We start from the raw sequence: 23,993 nt of genomic DNA, 5'->3' as shown, positions 1-23,993 counted from the left end.
ATTGGGAAAGGAGTACAGCAGGGCTGTATACTCTCACCCTACCTATTCAACTTGTACGCAGAACACATCATGCAACATGCTGGGCTTGAGGAATCCAAGGCTGGAGTTAAAATCTCTGGAAGAAACATTAACAATCTCAGATATGCAGATGATACCACTTTGATGGCTGAAAGCAAAGTGGAACTGAGGAGCCTTATGATGAAGGTGAAAGAAGAAAGTGCAAAAGCTGGCTTGCAGCTAAACCTCAAAAAACCCAAGATTATGGCAACCAGCTTGATTGATAACTGGCAAATAGAGGGAGAAAATGTAGAAGCAGTGAAAGACTTTGTATTCCTAGGTGCGAAGATTACTGCCGATGCTGACTGCAGTCAGGAAATCAGAAGACGCTTAATCCTTGGGAGAAGAGCAATGACAAATCTTGATAAAATAGTTAAGAGAAGAGACATCAGAGTCAGAAAATCAGAAGACGCTTAATCCTTGGGAGAAGAACAATGACAAATCTCGATAAAATAGTTAAGAGCAGAGACATCACAGTCAGAAAATCAGAAGACGCTTAATCCTTGGGAGAAGAGCAATGACAAATCTCGATAAAATAGTTAAGAGCAGAGACATCACAGTCAGAAAATCAGAAGACGCTTAATCCTTGGGAGAAGAGCAATGACAAATCTTGATAAAATAGTTAAGAGCAGAGACATCACACTGACAACAAAGGTCCGCATAGTTAAAGCAATGGTGTTCCCCGTAGTAACATATGGCTGCGAGAGCTGGACCATAAGGAAGGCTGAGAGAAGGAAGATCGATGCTTTTGAACTGTGGTGTTGGAGGAAAATTCTGAGAGTGCCTTGGACTGCCAGAAGATCAAACCAGTCCATACCCCAGGAAATAAAGCCAGACTGCTCACTTGAGGGAATGGTGTTAAAGGCAAAACTGAAATACTTTGGCCACATAATGAGAAGACAGGACACCCTGGAGAAGATGCTGATGCTAGGGAAAGTAGAAGGCAAAAGGAAGAGGGGCCGACCAAGGGCAAGGTGGATGGATGATATTCTAGAGGTGACGGATTCGTCCCTGGGGGAGCTGGGGGTGTTGACGACCGACAGGAAGTTCTGGCGTGGGCTTGTCCGTGAAGTCACGAAGAGTCGGAAGCGACTAAACGAATAAACAACAACCTGTATGATAAAGTGGGCTAAAACTTTGGTTAAAATATACAGATGGAACAATGGGAAAATATGTGGTTGAAAGGATTGAAATTTACATTATGTTATAATCTTAAAGAGAATTTTTATAAAATGATGTACTGTTGGTATATGTCACCAGAGAAATTGTCTAGAAAGTTAAAGGCACTTCAAATTTATGTTGGAAATGTGGACAACAATAAGGGACATTTTATCATTTTTGGTGGATATGTGAAAAAGCTAGAAAATTCAAGATTCAAATACACACATTGATTCAGAGGATTTTAAAGCTTAATATACAATTGAGACTAGAGTTTTTTCTTTTGGGATTGGAAAAAAGTCATGGAACTTTGTTTTTGTATATGATAACTGCAGTGAGATTTTACTGTAAGGACAAAGATGGAAAGATTTGCCACTACCTACAATGGAAGAATGGTTGGTGAAGATGACGGATCTTGCTGAGATGGCTGAATTGACTTCTTTGATCAGAGAAAAGACAATATGGAGTCCTTGGTGCTCTCTGAGCCTTGTTGCTTTCTTGCAGACATTTCATTGCCAGACTAGGCAACATCTTCAGTGCGAAGAGGGAGTGGGACTTGCTCTCTATTTATATACCGTGGTTTGTCCTGCTTCGGTAGAGGAGGTGTTCTCTCCTTGGGAATTCCTTGATTGGGCTGTTGTTTGCTGCTTGCTTGGTTGATTGACTGAGTTAATAGTTCCTTGATTAGGGTGTATTGTGCTGTTTGATGGTTCATCTGGTGTTAATCCTAGTGTTGATTTTTGCCTATCTGGGTGTCGATTGCTTGCAAGGAGGTGTTCTGGTCTTTTGGCTTTTCTATTGCCTCTTTTGAATGGTATGTAAATGTTGTTTACCTCTATGTGTCTGTTGATGGCTGCTTTGTCTGAGTGCCAGGCTTCCAGGAATTTTCTGGCATTTAAGGATTTGCTTGGTTTCAGTTGAAAAGACAATATCTATGTTTACTGCTGACTGGAAACCCCTTATGGACTTTTTGCATAAAACAGAAAAAAAACTTACGATTTATGGTTTTGATGATTAGACAGGATAGATTATAGAAATAAGAGAGTTATGTTGTAACCATAGAGGAAGAGGTAAATTTATAATTGTACATATAACTGCTCTAAAGAAGATCAGAAGCTACTTCTTTGTATTTTTTTTCTTCTTCTTTTCTTTCTATTTTTCTTTCTTTCCTACTTGCACTTTTAGCCTTCTTTTTTATTTATTTATTTTTCTTTTCTTTTTCTTACTTTATATTAGTTTGTATTAGTGTTTAATCTTCCTTTTTAAAAATCTTTAATAAAAAATTTATAGACAGACAGACACTATAATCTTGCTGAAAATAAGCAAGATTGGGTCTGGGTCAACAATCCCCTTGGTGCACTGAATTCTTATCAAAGGAAGGAAAAATATGCACTAAGCTAAAACATACCTGGCTTGGAACTTAGAAAATGTAAGTGGAGATTAAGAGTAATCTTCCCAGTTTTTTTCTAAGACTTGAACTTTTAACCTTGAAAACTGCATACAACTAACATACCCTGGATATTACCTTTAAGTAATAATCACCCTATATTTCAATGTGTCTATTACTTTGAAGGCAACATAATGGTGAAGAGATTTATTAGTATGGAGTTCAACCACTGAAATCACACATTGCTATGACTATTATATAGAATCTTAACAGAGCCCAATTCTGATTAATCCAGCCAGCATGTCAAACAATTAGGAGTTACACTGTGGAATGAGGAGAAACAGACTAGGGCCATGCAATGCTCTGGATTCAGAAGGGGTCAGAACATATGTGGGCATCAATATGCCAGAAACCCCTTAAACCTCGTATGTTATTTGCTGGGATTGCACAGCAGATGCAGAGAGTATCTGAACAAGCCCAGGAAAAGTCATAGCTGTTTTAAAGAGTTTCCAGCAGAAGTTATGGCCTTGCATACGTCAAATCACACTTTCTCCTTTTGAATCCAAAGCACTGTACAACCCTACTTATGTTGCCTTCTGCCCACAGGAAAGGGGAAAATAAGCAGAAGATATGCAAATATACTGAAGATGAATTAGAGTTGTTGAGAGTCAGGTGGCGTACCAGTTCAATACATCAACATCATCATTAATCAATCAACTGAAATTCTTCCAATATTTTAACATTTATTTTAACATTCTATAGGAAGTAAATTCCCTTCAGAGTTATTTTATAAATCTAGATATTTCTGTAACAAAGCATTTTTTAAAATGAACTGGACCCCTAAGTAAATACCAAAAAACCCCCGAAACCACTTCTAAATGCAACACTGATGAATTGCTACGAAGCAAGCATTAAAAAATTTCCACTGGGGACTGCACAAAGAGCAGAGTTCGTGATTTAAGCAAAGGATGCACAATCAGCCACATGATTTTAAGATCCTGTGGGGCTTTTTGAATATGTTCCTAAATAGACATCATCCAAGTCCAAACTGGATAAAGTTCACATTAGTGTATATAGCTGAGGAGAAGTAAAGTCAAAGCTTAAACTTTTGATTTTGATCCTTGATCATCGTAACATTCACTGAACTTACAGTTAATGAAGCTACACTGAGCAGACTCTCACAAACTAGTGTAAAACCTGTCTCCATCCTCACTAAAACAATTTAAAAATGTCCTCATGGTTATCATCTATACTGTGGCCAGACGCTTATTTAATCAATCTATTGACTCCTTTCAAGAAAACTGGGGATGGGGAAAAGCAACCTTTTAAATTACTGGCTCCAGTTGCCCTAATCCATGCTGCCTACACACACACAACACTGATTATCCATTTGCAAATCCCTATGAACTAGCCGATAACATAGGACATGGTTAGCCAAATCTGTTTGACTTACCCATTAGTCTACTCAGGGCAGCATTCCTGGTGGGTGATTCATTGAGGCCTTCGACCCCACTGTACAGTGAATGGGAAATCCTACGCTCCCGGTCATCTACTATTGTCTCAATGGGCAGCTCTGGCCCCAGGGGACTCCCAGATGATTCCAACTGCAGAAAAAGGAAAAATCAGTGCTGAGGTTCCATTTAACAACAAGAAGAAACCAAACAATGCACCTTAGGCTTGGAAAAGGCTGGACATCAAGTGAGGTAGAATTTTTCAGTCTGAGCTTCAATAATTTGCAATGACAGGGCTGCTTATTGACCAGCCTTCCAGGGCACTTTGCACAGCATCTCCCACAGAGTTTTGTCAGACTCCATCTTTCTTCAAAGAGAAACATGGAAAAACTGAAATGCTGTCTTTTAATTTATAGCTGCACTGCAAGACAGCTCTCTTGTATGTTTTAAAATTATTTGTGGCCAATGGCCTGTTGCTCTTTTTCTTTTTCATAAACTGAGAGCTTGTCAGGGCAGGAACCTACAGAACAGTGGTAGGGGCAGAAGAGAAAAAAGGAGACACCCTCCCCCTTTAACTAATAGAATCAAATAATCTCCCTGATCATAATGAGAAATCTGATTTCAATGTTTTTCTAGTGAAGCAATATACTTTCATATGCAATCATTGTACAAGATCACAAGTATCAACATGGACATTTCAAACTCTACCATTATTTCAAATTACTATGGTTTTTACACAATTAGAGTAAACTCAATCATTTAGGTTTGGCAATAGCAAAGTGGATGGGTGTGTCGTTGTTTATTCGTTTAGTCGCTTCCGACTCTTTGTGACTTCATGGACCAGCCCATGCCAGAGCTTCCTGTCGGTCGTCAACACCCCCAGCTCCCCCAGGGACGAGTCCGTCACCTCTAGAATATCATCCATCCATCTTTCCCTTGGTCGGCCCCTCTTCCTTTTGCCTTCCACTCTCCCTAGCATCAGCATCTTCTCCAGGGTGTCCTGTCTTCTCATTATGTGGCCAAAGTATTTCAGTTTTGCCTTTAATATGGGTGTAGGAATCCTCAATATTTCTGATCCTAAGCTGTCAACTTTTCAGAATTTGGCCATCATATCTACTACCTCTGTTACATGCCCCAAAATGAATTTTGTCTCTTTTTCCAACCCCATGCAGACAACTTTCAAAGGCTCTTGCCCAGCAGGGAGCTACAAGTTTGCATGCTGTAATATGGGGAAAACAGAAATACGTAGCAATAAAAACAGTGGAAGAGATTATAATAAATGGCTTCTTTCAGTGTTTTGCCTTTCTAATTAACTATATACCACATACTAATATTTCAGTCAAGATTTTAAATGCATGCCAGTATGAGCTACAGGGTCACATACATATAATGGCTTTACCATTGGAAAAGTGTAAATATGGTTAAGGGTCAGCACTAACCCTAACTATGGTTGGCACTTATCAGCTCATACTATTAATCAAAGTTGAGCTTCACTCAAAATCTAAATAATTCTTTATAGTTAGAAGCCTAACCAATTAGAAACCAACTACTGTCATGCTTATGCCATGCATTTTAATAAGCTATCATCAAAGAAATCATGGCAGTTCTATGTAAGGTTTCTTCTTGTTTCTTGCTTCGTTTCTGCAACCAGGTCAAGACAAAGGGCCAGATCCACATAGATTCAATTAAAGCACAAAATGTATGTTATTGGCAAGTGAATCCAAGGAGAGATCTGTTACCAGTTTTGGACTAAATGAACATGGGATGATGTAGATAGAAATCTATCTATTATTGTAAGTAAAAAAAGCAGTAAGATTTCTGCGTGCTTTCCCCTTAATGACGTATATATTTTAAAATACTTTTATATCACCCAGCTCATATGATTCATACTTTTCAATAATACTAAACAAATTATGCATTTACCTTATCAATGGATTTAGCTAGAGTTATTTGTGTTACCAGCATCTGCAATGTTTATAGATTTATTTAATTTGAATTTTACCTCCTGCTATTGTGGACTGAAGCTGAGATATAAAATATGCTTTGCACTGGCCCTGCCAAAGGTCCTACTCTATACTTCTCTTGTCAAGTTAGGGTCAAAATTACATTTTAGGGCTGTGCAGTTTCTGCATTTCTGTGCTTTAAAACGTGCTACAGAACAGGCAACGACTCATAGAAAGAGTCCTTTCCCCCCAAATTTTTCTAGATGTGCGCAACTGCTTCAGCTGCCTCCAATTATCCCTGCATATGGGCATGTGTAGCCACTCCACAGCACATTTTGCCCACTGAGGCAGAGGGAACACACACACACGTCTATTGGGTGTGGCTTCCAAAACCTGGAGAAAGACACAGCTGCTTTAATGATTTAAGTAGAAATACTTTGTATGTGCTTCTGCACCTTCTGCATGTCTTTCAAAGGATTTGCCAAACAGACTATCACTGTAAAAAATATCATGTGGCAATTCTGCCTTTGTTTCCTTTTCAAAAGAAGCAGCAGGGGACTGAAGCAGGGTTGTAGTAATGAGTGAGTGGCTCTATATTTGGCTCACATTGTGGGTCTATTGCAGGTCTGGGTTAGAACAATCAGAATGTACTGTAGAAAGTATTCTTTCTGTACAAAGCTATCATATATTCAGTATAAATGAGATATTTAATAAGTTCCAAATGGTAGCCTTATCTTTCCCAGTTTGATCAGACCTGAGGAGATTTACTGCAATGAAGGCTCAACGTAATTACAATTGGAGGCACGTCAGATTGCAGGAGAATAAACTTGCCATGCAAGTGAATTAGACTCAATAAAGTTTACATTGGGAAATGAGGATTTGTTTTAGCCCATTTTTTTTCTGCCCTAAATTGTAGTTTACAAATGACAGCTCTCCTGAAAAGTAAATTAAACAACATTCAACACCTCTGATGTAAAAGACCCAAAGGCAAATTTAAAACGAATTAAAATATTACAATTGTGTAATGCTGTTCATAAAGAGAAAAAGGGAGATGGTAGCCAGGAACTGAAGATGCATGCCAAACCCATTGCACTGATGAACTCAATTTATGCTTTAACTTTCTTCAAAGAGTGAACATCAGCCCAAACATGAATTATTTTCTTAGGGAGACAGAATTCAGGTTTATATAACAAAAGTCTAGCTCTTTTTGAATGACATGATGTAGCCATTCAGAATGAGAATAATGCAGACCTAAAAATTGGTCTCACGTTTAAAATATTTTCCCCCACAAACACCAAGAAAGCAGCAGCTTTGCATCCAAGAGAAAGACCCAAATATTCACTGGTAAGCTTCAGTATCCATACAGTATAAACAAGATAAACAAAAGCACTATTGTTTAGATGGCTCTGCTTACAAATGAGTACTGGAATGTGGTACCTCTTTCATGGGAAAAGACACTATTCAATATCTACACTAATTAGCTTATAAAAAGCCAGATTTAAAGCAAGACATCAACTGTCAGCCACACAAATATTTAACTGAAGATATATTGCTTTTATAAACTAACAAAAGCATTTTAGAAAGGAAGCAGAAAACTATATAGAACTCTTTTAAGAAACACTTTTATTGCTTCTTTTCTAAGTCAAGTTTACATAAAGTAAAGAGATGGCAAATTCTGCTGAGAGAGAGAGAGAGAGAGAGAATTAATTGACCTCAGTCTGTAACTTTATCTATTTTGGCAATGTTATTGATCCTTCTGCGTGAAACCTTTTCTTGTAGGTGGTGTTATCACAGTGGGTATTGGCAATGAGTTCACAACTCAGCATGCCAAAACCCAAAGTATTACCTAGGGCTAGCTGAGACTGCAAAATCTGGAAAATCACTAACAAGGTATAAGTGATTGTAAGGAGACTGGAAAAGGGAGCAGAAGCAGACATAATCAAGGGATAGAGGGCAAGTCATTTGAAAGCTAACCTCAAAAACAACAACTTAGCCCAGGTGGTGGTGGTGGGGAGAAATAAACCTGGGAAGACACATTTCAACCCAAAGAAACTCTGCTTTAATTAACTCACTATAATTGAAGCTGGAGAATTTCCAGGATTCTGAATTTACTGCATACTAACAGTAAAGATATCTTACTGAAATCTGTGTAGTTTCCTTTGTGGAAAGAAACAGAAAGTTGTTCTAATAGAAAAATTAACAAATTTGCCCCAATGGGCTCAGGAAAATTTAAAGTCAGCTCAAGAATCTCAAAAACAATGGTATGCTAAAAAAAAATTACAAGGCTAGGAAAAGACTGTGGTAATACTGCCTTTATTGTTAGAAAAGGTGAGCAGTTAAAAAACAAGGAAAAGGGGAAACCTGTAAGTTTGTATAATAAACCAACATTGTGTAAATATCAAAGCAAAGTGTTCAGCCTCCTGGTCTGTTGTTTGGACCATAACTTAGCTGGAACCCTCTCACATTCTTGTTTCTTTGATCTTTTCCAGCTGTGTAGAACTTGAATCAAAGCGATACATTAAACTCTCTGCTATTGTCCAGTGCTCATCCAGATTTTTGTAACCCAGATCTGGGTAGACATAGCATAGCACAGGTTAGCAATGTTTTCAAGTGCTGAATGCCATCACATAGTCTTGTGCAATAAACACAGGCTGCAAAAAATAGTAATTTTGAAAAGTAGAACAGTCAACATTTTAAGAGATTGCCCAATTTTACAAGATTTTGGCTATTTCACATTCCTAAGATCACACACAACTTGTGAAAGTGCCAAAATCTTACAAAATTTGGTGTAAGGCAAGACTTAAAAAAAATTTTTTTTTAATTTTCAAAATACTTTATTTGGGGGTTCTGTAGATGCTATCTGGAGCTGCCACAGTCCCCCTGATATCAGAAGTCCTATAATTATGTCTCTTAGCATGTTTCTCATACTTCTGCAATTTATACCACTGCTAAGTACTACTGAGAAATATATGTGGAGCCCTTTCAGGCTTAAAAGAAAAGCTGGTAATAAGAATGTGGTGTACCACCTAGCACTTACTATTCTTTCCAGCCCAGCTGAATGTTATAAGAAAATCATTGAAAGATCTTTCAACTGTTTGTCTATCTATTAGCATAATAACTGTCTGAAAAGAATAAGACCAAATCTGCTGTGAGAAAGAAACTGTCACAGGTAAAACTGAGTTCAGAAAAGGGTCAGATCTGGTCAGTGGCCATGGAGAAAAAAATCCAATAAAGTTCCCCCAATGCATCCCTCTGAGAGCTGCAGCTGGGCAGCTCCTTGGACTGAAACAACAGTTTCGTTCTAAGCTGCCTCCTTCCACCTTCTTGGGCAGGTGTCCCAGAATAGAGCTACTATTATTTATTTACTAGATTTGTTAACCACCCCAATCTTAGGACACAGAGTTTCATTTTTATGACATTTCTAAATGTCTTGACATCTTAAACATGCATTTCTTACTTATAAGCCTTACTAAATCATTATTTTGTTGAAGTCATCTATGAGTCTACTTCAAGTGCTGCTATGTTCTTTTAAAGCCATGAGAGCTAGCAAGGAATGCAGCCTCAATCATAGCTGTATTCTTAGCCACTTGTAAGCCACTAAATCTTAATTATACAATTCAGACTGGTACAAGCAAGCTGTCCACAACCTAGGACTTTTCTTTGGTCCTTATGCAGACAATGTCATGCTTTAAAAAGGAAACAGGACCTCATTGCATGATCTTTTATCATCCAGATAAGAAAAACCTGCTTAAAAATGCAGGGTACTTGATAAATAATGCCTGTTCTGTCTGAAACTGGTTTAGTTCTTATCTGTACAAATGATAAAGAGATAGTTAAACAGTCATAGACACTTCAGCAATATCCCTGCCAGGAGTTTCTATTAATAATATATGAGAAAATGTGTTCCTGGAAAAGCAGTTAGTGGAAAAATTAAGATTCCCTGTTAGCTTTGCTCTAATTATCATTTGTCTGATGGCTAATGGAATGAAAGCTATAAACACTGACAAGCAGGTAAGTTGTGACTGTTAGAGAACTTGGAACAGAAGTGTGTTAGAAACGATCATTTTATGCACCATTCAACTGGCCCCATTTGGATTCTCAGAGCCAAAAAATGAAAGCTAGGACTTTTCAAATGAAGGCATGTGGTACAAGCAGTATGGCCAAACAGCAAAGATTGGAATAAGTTTTAAGGAAAAGCAGGCTAAACAGCGAAACAAAGAGCTGGATGCAACTTTTCCCCTCAAAACACTATCAACGTTCATTTATTTATTTAGGGCAAATTAACTTTCCTTGGCACTCTCTTCATAATTTGAAAGAAGTTTTTAAACATCTTATAGAGGAAGATCTAAAATATAGATTAGAGGGTGTTTTTTTTCTATGAACTTCTTCTAAGTTATCTTTACAGGTTTTTTCCTTTTATCGTAATATTTATCAAAGACATTCCAATTTAAATCTCAGACTACATTACATAGTATAATTAATATAAATGAAAAAGCAGCTCCTGGATTAAAAGTAGAAAATGGAACTTTCAGTTTATCAACAGCAGTTTCTCCAAACAAAATTCCACCTCTAGCAGCATGACTGCCAATTGTCCTCATGATTCAAATCCAGGCTTACAAAATTACAGCACTCTGAATTCAGAATGTGTGTGTGAAAGACAGTGTGAGCAAGTTTAACACAATCTTTCATATTTCATTATGGTTGCAGTACCCTGATAAGACTCATTGTTTTCCAACACTAACCCAATCTAGTGACATACCAAACAGCAGAAATAACAATTTCAACAACCATTGGTGGGATTTTTCACAGCAAAAATGTGCTCTGATGCCTTGAAGACAGTTTCTCTCTTAATAATGCAGACTAACTAAAAGCAGCTTTTCTGCTGCTACAATTCAGATCGCAAATATTTTATTCATAAGCCCTAAATTAGATAGAGTCTAGCTAGTTTATTTGGCACAAAGTTTAAGTTCCTCACTGAAAACCCTCTTTCTGAGACTGCATAAGGCTGGGCCCTAGATAAACAAGGTAATTAGCTCAAACAACAGATTTTTGGTATGAAAGGGCAGAAAACTTTTAGTTATTTAAATCACCACCACCATCATAATCAGTGTTACTGTTATTCCCAAGAAGAGATGCTTGTGAGATCTTCTGCCAAATCTTGATAGTTTCTTCACCACTTACTGATTCTCTACAAGTCATGAAATATCTTGAGGTGGCCTTGAGACAATGCATTGGAATATATACATATAAGAATTCAGGGCCTGCCAATTATGTTTCTTAGAGTATTTGATGTTAGTACACTTACCTTCATTTGCACACAGAACACAAGAGTATAAATGTTTATTATTGTCATAGTATATAATGAAATTAGACATCCCTGCACTATAATGTGCATATATCACCCTTGTTATCTTGGCTACTAAGATAACAATAAGCCATTTGGAGATTTTGAGTCTTGCCTAGAACTTACTCATAATGTATATAACAGTAAGATTTTACAACCAAGTGCTAATAAATCATTCTAGGCATATATATTTAGGGGGAGTCGTTGGTGCTCTCTGAGCTTGGCTGTTTGCTTGCAGACGGTTTATTACCTGACTGAGTAACATCACTAGTGCTAGTGAATGTGAGGTTTGCTCCCTGTTTATATACAGTAGCTTGCCCTGCCAGTGCTGGTGTGGGTGTGATTTTCTCCTTGGTAGTCCTTGATTGGGGTATTGTTTTCTGCCTGTTTGTTGTTAATCCCTGCTTATCTGGGTGTAGGCTGCTGGAAAGGATGTGTTCTGGTCTTCTTATTTCCTTGCTTTTTGTTCTTTTTGTTTCCTTCCTCCTTCTTTTTAATTGTCTCTTTTGAATGTGTATAAATGTGATTTATCTCTATGTGTCTAGTGATGGCTGATTTGTCTGAATGCCAGCTTCCAGGAATTCCCTGGCATTTTTGGATTTAGCTTGGTCTCAGATGCTCAATTTCCCAATTGAAACAATGGCTGAGTCTGTCCATGTGTTGTGAGATTAAGGAGTTTCCATCGTGTCTTCTGACTGCTAGTTGGTGTTCATGGATGTGCTGTGCTAGTCTTCTGCCTGTCTGTCCTACATAGTGGCTGTGACAATCCTTACACTGTATGTTGTAGATGACTCCTGTTTTTTCTTCTTGGGCTGCTGGGTCTTTTGGTTTACTTAAGACGTTTTGGAGGGCTTTGGTTGGTTTATGTGCTACAGTGATGCCATGTGGTAGTAGTAGTCCGTTGGTTGTTTCTGAGATGTTTTTGATGTATGGGAGTGTTATCCTTTTCATAGCTTGTGTTGAGTGGTCAGTTGCTTTTTGATAAAGTTCCATGGGTATCCATTTTGTTGAAATATGTTGTACAGGCACTCTGTTTCCTTTTTCTTTAGCAGAGACTGTAATGCAGTGTCTAGAAACTACAGCACTCCCACACATACAACCAAAAGTATGGATCCAGTATGTAGACGACACCTTTGTCATAATAAAAAAGGAAGAACTATTGAGGACACATGAGACAATCAACAACATCTTCAAAGGAATAAAATTCACAAGGGAAGAAGAAAACAACAACGCACGACCCTTCCTGGATATCCTCATCAGCAGAGGAAACGGCGGCAAATTAGAAACACAAGTTTATCGAAAAACAACCCACACTAACCAAGTGCTCCATTGCCAGAGTAACAGCCCAACCTCCCACAAGAAGAGCTGTTTAAGAACATTATTCAAATGAGTACAAACACACTGCAGCAACCTAAAACACCTGATAAAGGAAAATTTCTGAGAGTAGCCCATGAAAATGTAGTAAAAGTGAAGTTATATTAATTTCCTTTTGGAGATAACAAGTTTGCCAAAATTGAATCAAATTAACAAGAAGAGTTTAGCTAAAATAGTGAAGAATATTAATGAAGCTGTCAAAATTATTCCAACTGAAACATTAACCAAAAAAAGCTGATGTATGCCGTAGCCTATGTAAATATTGAAGAATTGGGACTTAAAATACAAAGGAATGAAGCCATTAAGTAGGGAAAACCTAAATGGAAAATCTGCTTGGAACTGAAGATAAATAAAATTTGCAGGGATTTGTGCAATTTGAAGAATCTGCGGCAAGGAAATTTGAAGAATAAGAAAATTAAAACTAGCCTGTGTGTGAAGTACAACCTGGAGAACAAAGGAATTGCAGAGATTGTAGAACAATTGAAACAAAGAGTTGTGGCTGTTGCAGAGATGATCAAGCAATATGACAATCAAATAATCCAATTCCAGCAAAATTCACAGTTTAGAGCAAATCAGCATCACTTCTACAAAACTCTTAAAAATGGGAAAGAATTAATCACAGATAATGAAAAGCCTGACAAAGAAAAGGCCCTAAAATTTTGGACAAGTTTGGGCAAAAACAACAGGAGTCACAATAGGAATGCAACATGGATCAAGCAAGTTGAAAACACAGTGAAAGTACCCAGCATGGAAAATATTACGATAACTGAGGAAATGGTATGAAAGCAATCAAAGAAGGTCGAAAACTGGAGTGCTCCTGGACCAGATGAATTCCATGGATTCTGGCTAAGATCACTGACAAGTCTACACTCAAGATTGGCAGACCAGATAAACAGAGTGTTGGAAGCACCAGAAAATGAAGAATGGTTAACAACTAATTCAGAAAGACAAGGAGAAGGGAAATGAGCCTGGAAACTACAGACCCATAACCTGTTTGCCAACAACATACAAGCTACTTACAGGCATAATTGCAAATCAAATTTACAGCCACCTGAAAAGGAATGATTTACTCCACGTAGAACAAAAAGAGTGCTGCAAAAACAAAGGGGAACAAAGGACCGGTTATCGATTGACAAGTTGTTTTTGAAGAATTTGAAAAAAAGAGGAATGAATTTGTTTACAGCTTGGATAGACTATAAAAAGGCATTCGATTCTGTTCTACATAGTTGAGTTGAGAAATGTCTCAAAATTTTTGGAATCAGCAAAAACATTTGGCAATTTATGAATACTTCAATGAAGTTTTGGCGAATGAAGCTGATGCCTGATGGGGAAGAGTTAGAAGTTGAAATTAAACATGGAATTTTTCAAGGTGACTCATTATCACCTTTACTCTTTATACTATCAATGGTCCCACTGACAATAATTTTGAACAAGACAAACTGTGGATATGAATTGGCTAAAAAAGGAGAAAAAAATTCACATTTACTCTATATGGATGACTTAAAACTATTTGGGAAAATGAAGGCTAAACTGGACTCCTTGCTAAAAAGCACAAAAGAATTCAGCGAAGATAATGGAATGCAATTTGGCATCAAGTGTGCAACTATAGCCATAAAGGCAGGCAAAATTGTTGAAGATGATGGAATACAGCTTGACAATGAAGATTTGATAAAGGCAGTAGCACCAGAAGGAGGCTACAAATATTTGGGAGTTTTGGAAGCTTACTATATATATATTAAAAGAGTTCAAAAGATTTTGAAATCAAAGTTAAATGGTGGAAATATAATCAAAGCAGTTAATACCTGCGCAGTCCCCATTATACGATATACAGCAAGAATAGTTGACTGGACCCAGATGGAACTTGATAACTTGGATCAGAAAATAAGAAAACTAATGACAATATATCATGCTTTACAGTTGAAAAGAGACATTGATAGTCTGTATTCACCAAGAGCCGAAGGTGGCAGAGGACTCCTACAGGTGAAACAAACTGTGGAAGAAAAACATGACTTGAATAACTATATTAAGAAAAGCAAAGAACCCTTATTGAAGGAAGTCAATCAAGGAAAGCTTCTGAAAACAACAAAGGTGAAGGCTCAGTATAGAAAAGAAACAATCAAAAACTGATTCGTTAATTGGAAGAACAAGCCAATGTGTGGTCAATACTTGAAGGATATAGAAGGAAAAGCCAATAAAAACCCCACATGAAGCTGGTTAAGATCAGGAGCGTTAAAGAAAGAAACTGAAGGCTTTATTTTAGTGGCTCAAGAACAACCTTTGCCAACTAATTGCACGAAAGCAAAAAATTCATCATGTAACAAACAACAGTAAATGTCACCTTTGTAGTGAAAAGGATGAAACAATTAACCATTTGATCGGCGGCTGCAGCAAAATTTCACAAACTGACCATAAGCAGCATCATGACCAAGTTGCCAAAATTATTCATTGGAAACTTTGTCCGAAGTTTGGATATGAATGTAGCAAGAACCACTGGGACCATCATGTTGAGAAGGTTTTGGAATATGAGCAGGTTAAGATCTTATGGGACCCTGAAAGCCAAAGAGACAGGCACCTTGTAGATAATGTGCCTGATATTACAGTCATTGAAAAGAAGAAAGCCTGGTTCACTGATGTTGCTATATTAGATGCTATGATTGAGGAAAAGCAATCTGAAAAATCACAAAATACCGGGACTTGCAGATTGAAGTTGAACGCTTATAAAAAGAAAAAAGAAAACTGCTGTTATACCAATGGTGATTGGAGCCCTTGGAGCAATTTATTTATATTTCAAATTTCTGTCACCGCCCATCTCCCCCGAGGGGGACTACACAAATACCTAAAGGACTACCTCAATATTCGGAAATTTTGCATTTATTGGACCTGAACACCCCAATTTTGCAATACCCTTCTTGGAACTGCCTATATCCTCAGATGCTATCTTAATCACTCTTAGGTCCTTGGTTAGGACTTGAATTACTAGGTTTTCACCAGCCTTTGTGAATCTAATTGTAGATTACCCATACAACAACAACAACAATAATGATGCATTCATTGTCTGACATGGCTGTTTCCTATTATTGGAGAACAAACCTCTCCCTCCAATATTTTGCTAGAGTCACACTGCTTCTTACCTCATTGCATTTGCTTATTCGCCTTGCCACAATCAACTGAATCATTCCACGTTTATTTCCCTCTGTGGACATGGACCTACGCAAAGTTTCCATGGCATCTTGGTTTGTCTTTCCCAGTAATGATTCTCCATTTACTGCTATTAATTGATCGTTCACACGGAGTCTTCCATCCTAACAAGAAAAAAGAAAAATGAGACTTAGTAAAAAAAAATTTGCTTTATTTATTTAACAAAACAGAACAGAGAAAAACAAATACAAATATATATAAAAGAATGATAAAAAAATACAGTAATAACAATGTAATTTTAAAAAATCCCTTCTCATCCCTATGGGTAGTATGTGTCTTCCTCAACCTTTATCAGAGGCCTGGGAGTTTGAAGGTTCTGCACAGTATTGTAGCTGTTCCAAGTACTGCACTCTTCTGGACAGAGAGCTCTGATATTGTTCCTGAGATCTGTTGGAGCCACTCTCCCAGCTTAGCTCCTACCGCCACTGGGACCACATTGGCCTTCACTTTCCACATCCTCTCTAGTTCCTCCTTCAGGCCCTGGTACTTCTCCAGCTTCTCATACTCCTTCTTCCTGATATTGCTGTCACTTGGCACCACTACATCTATCACCACTGCTGTCTTCTGCTATTTGTCTACTACCACAATGTTTGGTTGATTGGCCAGTACCTGCAAGTCTGTCTGGATCTGGAAGTCCCACAGGATTTCAGCCCTGTGATTCTCCACAGCCTTCTGCAGAATCTCCCATCTGGACTTGGGAGGATCTAGCCCATACACTGTACAGATGTTCCTGTACATAATGCCAGCTACTTGGTTGTGCCGTTCAGTATATGCTGTTCCTGCCTGCACCTTATACCCTGCGACTATGTGTTGAACTGTCTCTGAGGCTTCTCTGCACAGTCTGCATCTTGGGTCATGTCTAGTGTGGTAGATCCCTGCTTTTATGGATCTGGTGCTTAGGGCCTGTTCTTGTGCTGCTATGATCAGTGCCTCAGGGCTGTCTTTTAGTCCAGCCCTTTCCAGCAACTGGTAGGATTTCCCAATGTCAGTCACCTCAGCTATCCATCAATGGTACATCCCATGCAGGGTCTTGTCTTGCCATGGCACTTCCTTTGCTTGATCTTCCTCCCATGTTTGCTGCTGCCTCAGGCATTCTCTCAGCAGTTCATCTTTAGGTGCCATCTTACTGATGTACTCCTGAATGCTTCATTTTGTCCAGTACAGTGGCTTTGACACTCAACAGACCCTACCTGCACTCTTTTTGGATGATATGCAGTCTCTAGGTGTTGGACTTGGGGTGGAAACTGCCATAAATTGTGAGGAGCTTCTAGGTCTTCACATTGGCAGCCTCCATGTCCTCCTTTGCCCAGCTCACTACACAGGCAGGGTATCTGATCTGGCATGGCATACATGTTGATGGCGTGATCTTGTTCTTCCCACTGAGCTGGCTTTTCAGGACCTGTCTTATCCTTTGGTAGTACTTGGATGTTGCTGTCTTTCCTGCCTCCTCATTGTGGTTCCCATGTGACTGTGGGATATCAAGGTACTTATATCTGGCTGTATGTCTGCTATGTGGCCCACTGGTAGTTCTACCCCATCAGTCTTGTCTACATTCCCTCTTTTACTATCATCCAGCCATGTTTCTCCAGTCTGAATGTCATCCCAATGTCCTCACTGTAGATCCATGTCAGGTGGATCAGCCAGTCAACGTCTCGTTCACTCTTAGCATACAGCTTGATGTCATCCATGTAGAGGAGGCGGCTGATGGTAGTTCCACTCTTGAACTTGTAGCCATATCCAGTCCTTGTGATTATCTGGCTGAGGGGATTCAAGCCTATGCAGAACAGCAGCAGGGCAGCGCATCACATTGGTATATGCTGCATTTGATGGCCACTTGTGCTAACTGTCTGGAGTTGGCATCCAGTGTTGTCTTCCATAATCCCATTGAGTTCTTGAGGAAGATCCTTAATGTCTTGTTGATTTTGCATAGTGCCAGGTATTCACAGATGCATGTGTGTGGCACTTAGTCACAGGCTTTCCTATAGTCAATCCAGGCTGTGCTCAGATATGTCTGTCTAGACCTTGAGTCTTGGGTGACTGCTCTATCTATGAACAACTGGTGTTTTGAGCTTCTGGTGTTGTTCCCAATGCCCTTCTGAGCTATGCTTCCCATATGGTCCTGTAGCTTGACAGCTATGATGCCTGATAGGACTTTCCATGTTACAGGGAGGCAAGTTATTGGCTGGTAGCTGGACGGTGCTGTTCCCTTGTGGGTATCTTTCATGATCAGCACTGTCCTTCCTTGAGTTAGCCAGTCTGGGTGGAAGCCTGCTGCTAGCAGCTAGTTGATCTGTGCTGCTAGGCATTCATGCACTGCTGTTAGTTTCTTTAGCCAGCAGGTGTGGATCATGTCTGGGCCAGGTACTGTCCAGCTCTTCATGTTCTTGACCTGTTGTTGGATGTCTGCTACTGTGATGGTGACTAAACAAACAAATCTTTATTAAGGTCAAAGACCAGCATAAGGAGGGTGGGGTATAGTCAGTTAAAAGCATAGAAGGTACATTAAAATCTTATATAAGAAGCTAAAACACAAATATGTTAAACTCTGATATAAAAAACTAAAACACAAAAATAAAAAATACATTAAAATCTAATATAAGAAGCTAAAACACAAAAGTCTAGAGGAAAAGGAAAAAGGAAAGAAAATAAAATCTAGGGGGAGGGGGAGGAGCATTTGATGAATGTGGGGGAGCATAAAGGTTAGTATATCTGTAAATACTCTTGGCCTTTTGGCTAAGATCAAGTGTGATGGTGACTGGTTCCTGTTCTGGGAAATTGCTGTGGTCTACTCTCAGGTCCTGAAGCCACTTTGCACTGGTGTTCTGTGTTCTCTTTCTCCCAGTTCTTCTTCCAGTACTGTTCCGTTTCTGCTGTTGGTGGCTCCACTATTACTGCGTTGCTGCACTGCAATTGGGAATACACCTTGGATGGTTCTTTGGAAAACAGGGCATTTTTCTTCTTGGCCTCTGCTTCTCTAGTGTATCTCCTTAGCCTGGTGGCCAGTGCTGTGAGCCTTTGTTTAGCAGTCTTCAGATGGTATATTTTTTTAAGTAGTGAAGTCTTATCCTTAATCTCTACACCCTTCTGTAGTTCCACCAACTGCCTAACTTCTGGGTTGCCTTGATCTTAGCCTCCAACCTCATTTTTCAGGGGGTATGTACTATGGTTCTTCTTGATTATATAGCCAAGCATCTCCAGGATTACAGTGGCTGTAGTGTATACCAGTTCATTGGTTTGAGTTATAGTGGTAGTAGGGATTGTCAGAGTGGCTCTATTGGCATCTTCAAGCATACTATCTGATGTTACTTCTCCACTGAGCCTTGTTATCAGTCTCTAGGTTTATCCATAATCTTATGCCTCATATCAGCTGCTGTGCTCTGTAATGGAGGGAGTTGCAGTGAAGTTTCAGCTTCAGATATTATCAGAATCATCCAGACATAATCCATGTCTATAGGCAACTCATTCATAAATTGCAAGTAATATCAGGTATTCAATCCATTGGGTAATTGGGACCATAAATTTGTCTTTCCAATGCTGAAGAATTAATCTCTCGGCAATAGTAAGGGCACAGAGAATCCACTTCCATTGAACAGGTGTCAATTTCGATGTAGTAGACATGTAGTTCAAAATAATGTGTGTGTTCAAAAATATTATATGAATATTTAAATATTAGTAATTTAAACTTTGCCTCAAAATCGAATTCATATATGTAATCACTTCTCCCTAGAACATAGTTACTTTAGAACATTGCAAAAACATGTTTTAATGAAGCATTGTTCTGGTTGCATCTCCAGCAACTTGATGATCTCCTAATACCTGTACAAATGCAACGAGGTCCAACAAATCTGGATTATTATTTTTTGTTGTATAAAATGTAATCTGAGATCCAATGAAATTTAGGAAAGGATTAAAGACATTTGGGGCATCTTCAGTTATGGGTTCAGTAGAGAACCGTTAATTCTCAACCTGTAAGATTATCTGAACACAGCTGCAAAAGCTTTCGAACGATCATTCATAGACATAACTTTCCAATAATTTACATCTGAATTTCAGATAAATATCATAATCTGTTCATAATAATACCATGCTAAATGGAAATGCTATTTTAATCCTGCTTTTGTTAGTATTGTTCCACTAAATTTTGGAGCCTCCTTTCTTCCCTTATATAAATTAATTTTAAAGAATGCAAGACAGAAGAGGGCCTAGATGCAAATAATTCCCTCTAAAAGAAAGAAGATATGCAAAGAATACTTAATTATGGCTTCAAGGATTATAAACACAACCTTGACATGTGTAATGAAGTTAGTTCAGCAGATTTCTTTCTCTTTTTGATCCCTCTAGCCTTATGATAAAGGACAAGAGTGATCATGGCACTGCCTGGTATTCTAAAATCCTACCCATATTATCATTCATACTTTGGTCACCTGTCATCTGGACAACTGCAGTATATTCTACATAGGGCTGGCCTTGAAGACCACTTGGAAAGTACAGCTGGGTCACAATGCACCAGCACAGACAGTTTGGGCATGCCATGGTATGCCAATGTGACACCTTTGCTTCATGAATTGCACTAGTTACAAGTAGACTTCCAGGTGCAATTTAAGGTCCTGGTAATCACCTATAAAGCTTTCCATAGCACAGCACCTAGTTACTTGACGGACTACTATGCCTAGTAGTTTCTGCCTGTCCCATATGTTCTGACAGAGTTAGCCTGTTTTGGGTCCCATCAACAAAAGTGTGTTATTTGGTGGGACCCAGGAAGCAGGCCTTCTCTGTCATGGCACCTGATCTTTGGAACAACAGTCCCCCTGAGATTCATCTGGCCCTCACCCTGACCTTATTTAAACAAGCCCTCAAGACCTCACTGTTCCCCCGGGCCTTGGGATCAGAATGGATAACAGATCCCTATGTAGTTTTTCAGTTTTTAGCTGGGGCTGTCTCTCTGGGCTCTTCTTTTTCAGGTTTTGTTCCGTTGTATTTTTTATTGTTTTTTTTTTGTAAGCCACTCAGAATTGTGATAGATTGGACCAGCCTATAAATTTTACAAATAAATTACAACTGTAGTTAGCTTGCTATGCTGGTTAGAGCCACTCTGAGTGGAATCACACGTTGCATTAACCATGTTGAATAGGTCACAACAGCTGGGTTCACACCAAATCATAAGCCATGGCTTACAAACCAAAATGGTTACTTTCTCCCAACAAGTTAAGCCAAAATCAACCAAATAAATTACTATATTGCTTACTACAATGTGTGGATCCAGCTCTGATAGTTTGTGTTGCTGATTCAATTTTGGCAGACAAAAGACTTCCAACCCCTTATATCAAAGCCCTTAGAGTTTTGCTAAAGCTTATCATTATAAAGTTGGACATATTGCAGACGTAAACTATGTATTATTATATTTACAACATCCAAAGTGCAAATAGCATTTGCTGCATCATCATCATCATCATACTAATTATTCAAATGGAAAACTGGGAAACGGAGGAAGGAACGATGCATAACAGGAAATCAATAGTGGATTGCCTAAGAGATGCTGGATTATGGAACATTATCTGACATGTTTGAAATACACTTGCCTTAGAAGCTGCTCCACCATTAATAATGGACTTCACAAAGATGCCGAGGTCTGCATGATTCTCTTTTGACCGGTTACCTTTCACACTGACGCCAAGTCCAGCTGACCCAGAATCATTAAGGGGAACTTCAAAAGTGAGGAATTCTCTGGTGCCATCAGGGGTAAGAACAAGGTCCTCTTCTTCTGCTTTCTGTCAGAAAAAGATTTAACGTGTTATTATTTAAAAACATTTCTTGTTTGCAATTATCTCTTAACTACAACTACTTAATATTTTGAAAAATGGTTGAAGTATAATACTTCTATAATTCCTATTAACATTCTGCAGGGAAATCTGTGATAATGGTACATCTGCCACCACCTTTGAATAATTTCTAGAACCAGATGTGGTCAATGTGTGTGAGTAAAAGAAGAGAAAAAATGCATGTGCTCATGTGTGCATGTGAGAAAGAGAATACGTACACATGCATTTAAGTGTGGCACTTTCTGGATTATTACAAAATACAATTGCTTAGTTTCCAAACAGGAAGCTATTGTTGGATGTATTAAATCTAATTTTCTGCAAGCTCATTTGCCCTTTGAAATAGTGGCACTTGAATATCTATGTTTTCTGAGCAGTAAGAAAATGGATAATACCCATTAGTCGTTTGTCTTGTTTTAATTTTTCAGTTAGGACTATTAATAATAATCAAAGAAATGACAGAAAAAAAAACATCTCAAATACAGCAAGTCCCTTTGCTCTGAGTTCTAGAGAAACCATATGCAACACAGCTGCTTGTATCATTTTGCTTTGTCTTCTATCCTTTCACATCTGTTCTCTTTTCACACACTCTTTGTTCCTTTCTGCTGCTTAGATCCAAATAAATAGTAGAGATGTCCACCCTCCTAAATAATGTGGACAGATGCTCCAAACATACAGTGATGAAGATAAGATATAGGACTTTTTGCTACTATGTTGTAAACGTTAAACAAACACACACACTGCATATCATCATCTTGTGATTACACTTCTGTTTGAATGTGGTAAGTCTGGTGAGAAATGATTTGCTATAAGCTTCCTCATCTGCCTTAACAAGGAAACTGTGCAGATACAGCCATCAAAGTGTCTCCAGTTGATGTATTTATTTATTTAGGAAACTTATGTATGTCTTGCTGGAGAGAAGTTTGCCACTGTGCTTAATATGCTTTCTTTGCTAACAATAAAACAGAATGTGATGAGCAAATTTCTGATGACTCAATTCAACATTGGATCAGCATTTAAGATTAGAACTAGAGAGTTCCCTTCCCTACTCTCTGCTTGTAAAAATAAATCTGAAGAAAAAATATTATTTTCCCATTAGAGCAACCCATAACTCTGGTCAAGGACCAATACATTCCACCATATTGCCTCTGTATTTCCATTTGTTTTATCATAGGAATGCACAGATGCAGAAAGCGCTTTTTTGGGGTGTGCGGGGTGGGAAGTACTAAACCTGATCACCAAAACTTTATTTTTCTTCAAAGGGGATCTCTTGCATCCTGCCCCAAGTTGTACATCAGTTGTTAAATAAATTATCCTCCTAAATCCATTATATGATCATTATGAGCTGAAAGTGTGATTTTTTAAAAAAAGAAAATGAGCTTACAAATCTTATTAAAATAAAAACATGAATACAATTTAATTACTAATTTGTACCATCTAGAAATAACAATTATTGCACAATGATTTGGAGGGGAGGGATTCTGAGGTCCACAGACCTAACGTTTCCAAAATATTAAGAGACTACTAGAAGATTGCAGGATTTGTATATAACACAATGCTAGAATCCTTAAATCAGAGTTTGTTGAACAAACCGTAACATTTAATTCATAATAGCACTAAGCTATAATAGATGGGTTTATTTACTTATCAGTTAAAGTCCAGAACAATTTATTTGTATCAGTACTATTTGGGAATCAGGCCTGAAAGTCTGTCTTCCCCATAGTAAAATTCTCTATTCTCCTTTCATGGAACAAAGAGTAGTTATAATAACTATATTAACTTTTAATTGGTATTTTAAACTATCTTGAAATCCCTGCAATTCACTGACAATGTGAAGCTGTAAGCAGGGATTTCAAGATAGTTTAAAATACCAATTAAAAGCTAACCACTCAATAGCACTGATGTAATTTTATACCTTAACACAGATATGGAAAAAAGCTAAGGCACTGCATATGAAATCCCTTACCTAGCATCTTAACCATAGTGAATAGGCTGCACAAATGCATCAAAATCAGTAATTACAATGGCTTAAAATATAAATGTCACAAAAATACATTTAACTGTTTGTTTATAGCAAAAAGTACCAAAAGTTAAAATTAAAAATCGATTTAGTAAATTTATATCCTGCCATAATCAATTTGACTCTGAGAAGACGTTCAACATACTTGAGAGTAGCTGCATCTGTTGTCAAAATTGATAACTGAATTGGTAATCCCTTTTCAATATTTTATTTACTTATTTTAAACACTTGCAGTATAATTTATT

The 23,993-nt window shown here is 38.1% G+C and overlaps 1 protein-coding gene across 8 annotated transcripts in view; it reads right to left on the bottom strand.

Annotated features, from left to right (window-relative positions):
* PARD3 (par-3 family cell polarity regulator) overlaps positions 1 to 23,993 on the bottom strand; it is a 581,236-nt gene that overhangs the window by 184,280 nt on the left and 372,963 nt on the right. For all 8 annotated transcript variants that reach the window (XM_063303447.1, XM_063303448.1, XM_063303444.1 and 5 more), the window contains 3 exons: positions 21,492 to 21,680; positions 15,846 to 16,016; positions 4,056 to 4,206 (listed from right to left, as the gene is read on the bottom strand). In XM_063303447.1, the coding sequence (XP_063159517.1) occupies positions 4,056 to 4,206; positions 15,846 to 16,016; positions 21,492 to 21,680 (511 nt within the window). The remainder of the gene's footprint in view (positions 1 to 4,055; positions 4,207 to 15,845; positions 16,017 to 21,491; positions 21,681 to 23,993) is intronic.

The sequence above is a fragment of the Candoia aspera genome, chromosome 4, assembly GCF_035149785.1.
Source record: "Candoia aspera isolate rCanAsp1 chromosome 4, rCanAsp1.hap2, whole genome shotgun sequence".
Taxonomy (NCBI): Eukaryota; Metazoa; Chordata; class Lepidosauria; order Squamata; family Boidae; genus Candoia; species Candoia aspera.
The sequence above is the reverse complement of the archived record's forward strand: the minus strand, read 5'-3'. Positions and strand labels throughout refer to the sequence as shown.